The following is a 3,630-nucleotide window of genomic DNA, read 5'->3' on the forward strand; positions in this document are numbered from 1 at the left end:
AATAATGTCCGTCCGAAAACACCTCTGCACACCCCGGCGACAAACGAACATGTTTCTTGATCAACTGATGAACAAAATACGCGCGCCGAAAGTCAACCAAAAGGAAGCTTGTCCAGCAAATTGTGGCACAAAATAATTAGACGCCATTAAATTTTTGCCAAAGGCGACCACCAACGCTGGAAATTATTGTGAAATTTACAATTTTACTCACTTTCGTTGCCGAATTCATGGCGTATCCTTAACTTTATTTCCTAAGTATATTTTGCGAAAACAAAAAAAGTCCGCTTAAAAATTTTTTTACGATGCAGTTGCTGTCAAATTTTGGCTATAGCAAATGTCAAATGCGGAGTCACGTAAGCTATTCAGCGCATCGGTTGGCGGTGACATCTGTTGGTATAAATATGCAATAGAAAAGTAAAAATTTATCGGATAAATCAGTTCGTTTAATTAATATTTAGAACAACTTTTTGGGAAAACAGGATAAAAAGGAATACATACATAAGTATATCGAAGCAGCTTATAATCTCGCAATCAGTTGAATTTTTGATGGAAAAACTGAAAACAGCTGTGTATTCACGTTCTCTGCCTGACAAACAGTGCTGCCCAGTTAGCAATAACTCCACACATAGTGCTGCCATGTTTGATCGTTGGCGTGGGCTTGTCAATTTATTTGGATTTTGGGAATTTTGTGGTATTCGATTTATGTATGTATGTATGTTTTCGATGTTTCTGCAAAACCGCCCATCGACCAGTTGCAAAACCGCCTGAATCGCCGTTGTGGCAAAAATGAGATTTGGTAAGCCTGAACTCCAAGCATCGTATGCATAAAAATCGTTAAGAGATTTGTAAAATAATAGCTAGAGAAAATACCGCTTAACAAGGCAATGCCTTCGAAGAATAAATCGTTTTGTCGCTCTCCTGTAAAATTTGAGTGCCGTAAGATAGGCGGTTTTGCAATTGGACGATGGGCGGTTTTGCAAAAACATCGCCGATATGTATGTGTACAGGGCCCGAAATGCACTGGCAATATTTTCCTTCACATACTATATTATAATCCCTCCAATTATTTCTGTTAAATTTCTTCAGCTTGCTCTTAAAATATATGTATGTATGTACACTGCCGGAACAAAGTATTGGCACAGCATATTTTTCACAATATATGCAACAATTTTCATTCTAATACTTTTCCGCTAATTTCGTATAAAAATATGGTTCATTCTACAACAAAAAACATAAAAGTATAATTCCTAAATTTTGTGCAAAACTCGCCCAAATTCAGCAAACTTTAGTGAAAATTTTCGATTTTTTAGTATTTTTTTTTAGTTTGCAGATTTGTGGCCCAATTTTATTATAATGAAGTGCAAGTTTTAAGTAGCTAGGAATTACCGTTGATTTTTGACAATTTTTCTTACGCAGTCTCTTCCATACAAAATTTTTTTTTCGAAAATACTTTATATGGAAAAAATGCAAAACACCTTCAAGAAAAAAAAATCTCAAAAAGCAGACTAACTCTGAACTTGCATTTTTTTTACTAGAATTTAATGGGCTAAATTCTAAAAAATCTGATCAAAAAGTTGAAAATTTGCTGAATTTCCGCGAGTTTTGCACAAAGTTTAGGAATTATATTTTTATCTTTTTTGTTGTTGAATGAACCATATTTTTATACAAAATTGGCGGAAAAATATTAGAATAAAATTTTTTGCATATATTGTGAAAAATTTGCTGTGCCAATACTTTGTGCCGGCAGTGTACATGTATGTATGTATCAATTTTATTACAATAAAGTGCAAGTTTTAAGTAGCTAGGAATTACCGCTGATTTTGGGCAATTTTCGTTCACGCAGTCTCTTCCATACAAAAAATGTTTTTCGAAAATACTTTATATGGAAAAAATGCAAAACACCTTCAACAAAAAAAAATCTCAAAAATCAACGCGATCCTTGACTAACTCCGAACTTGCATTTTTTTTACTAGAATTTAGTGGGCTGCAAAACTGCATACTCAAAAAAATTCTAAAATATCTGGTGAAAAAGTTGAAAATTTTGATGAAAATTTCCTGAATTTTCGCGAGTTTTGCACAAAGTTTAGGAATTATATTTTTATGTTTTTTAATATTGAATGAACCATATTTTTATACAAAATTATCGGAAAAATATTAGAGTAAACACTTTTGCATATATTGTGAAAAATTTTCTGTGCCAATACTTTGTTCCGGCAGTGTACTTTCCACAGGGACAAATCACATTATGCCAAACTTTTACTAAGAATAACAGTCTTTATGCTTATTTCCGCTATAATTTCAATGCCTTGTCGAAATTCGTTATTATACTTGGCTTGAAAGATTTGCTGACAAAATACCTCGCACAAATGTCCTGTTATGCCAATCAAACAAAGGTGCGAAGATGCCCAAAACATACCTACAACAGCCGGTTCTACGCATCGGAAATAGTCGGCATTTACCCGAACGGGGGGTGTTGGTCCGGCGACCTAACCCTGTTAAGAAATACGAACCCTACCTATTGTTGCTATGCATCGTTCCGCTACGGGCATGCATGTTGCTCTATTTCGGATCAGAGACTTATTTCAGCTTCCGCTCTTCGATTTCATTATTTCACTTCGATGAAACTTTTGTAAACGATGGATGTCACAGAGTGCGTGCACCACAAGGTACTTATGTTGCTCACGATATATGTCACCCTCTCCCTTCACAGGCTCCGCGCAACGGTCAACGCGCCAGTTAGAAGCAAGCACATAACGAATCCTTGCTAAACAAGGCTATGGTAGGCAACTCTACTTGTATCTTGCCTTCCGTATCGCGTCCAGCCACCCAAAGCATACGAAACTCGTACAATCCAATTACAATGGACTCCAGAGAACGATCGATCCCATGAAGGGTCGGTATGGTATATTTATGGCTGCGATCCAAGAAACGATAGCACCACACTGTGCAATAACGTCTCATCGATGAGGACATCTATGTATTTTAGGGATACAACTCTAGAATGTCAAGGCCTTGCTATCCGAACACCACGAGTTTTGGCACAGACAGAGCACATAGACTATTCGGCATTCAGCACCAACACCAGGGATCCAGATATCAGGGATCTCAACTCAGAGATTCGTAAGCTGGTAAATCAACATAAGCGGAGGAAGTGGAAAGAGTACTGGAAGACCTGCAACTTCACCTATCATGTGAGTGAGACTTGGTCTACTGCTAGATCTTCATCCGACATGGAGAAACGCGATAACAGGGCTTCATTTTAATCCATGTCGCATCCATCATTCTTGACGTTTGAAAGTCTCGGAGATTAGTCCGTCTACTAAAACTCGGGAAATCAACCAAGAAATGTAAATCTTATCGGTTGTATCCACGTAAGTAGTATATTTATGGCATATGGTTTGCTGTTTGCACCGGTCCAGAACCGTTATACGGTTTGCTGGTGCTCTGCCGCAAGCTTTGCTGCTCCGCCAAAAGATGTCGCCGATCGTAATCCAAGTACAGAACCCAGATAAAAGCCGCAAGATATCGCTGGTGACAAATCTGAGTCCGGAACCGGGACCGATCACAGGGTGTTCCGCTGATGGAAATCCGAGAAATCCGATACCATTCAGAACCGGAATCGATCACAGG

General features: G+C 37.9%; 1 protein-coding gene across 2 annotated transcripts in view; it reads right to left on the bottom strand.

Moving 5' to 3' along the window:
• Positions 1-575, bottom strand: part of LOC118741020 (putative mediator of RNA polymerase II transcription subunit 26) — a 5,561-nt gene extending 4,986 nt beyond the window's left edge. The window contains exons 1-2 of one of the 2 annotated variants that reach the window (XM_036472808.1): positions 499-575; positions 212-387 (exon numbers count right to left, since the gene is read on the bottom strand). In XM_036472808.1, coding sequence (XP_036328701.1) covers positions 212-229 — 18 coding nt within the window. In that variant the 5' untranslated portion in view covers positions 230-387; positions 499-575. The remainder of the gene's footprint in view (positions 1-211; positions 388-498) is intronic. The other variant, XM_036472807.1, reaches the window with a different exon arrangement.
• Between the last annotated feature and the right edge of the window lie 3,055 nt (positions 576-3,630).

Source organism: Rhagoletis pomonella, unplaced genomic scaffold (genome assembly GCF_013731165.1).
Source record: "Rhagoletis pomonella isolate Grant_MI unplaced genomic scaffold, Rhpom_1.0 Rhpom_scaffold_00006, whole genome shotgun sequence".
NCBI classification, from domain to species: Eukaryota; Metazoa; Arthropoda; class Insecta; order Diptera; family Tephritidae; genus Rhagoletis; species Rhagoletis pomonella.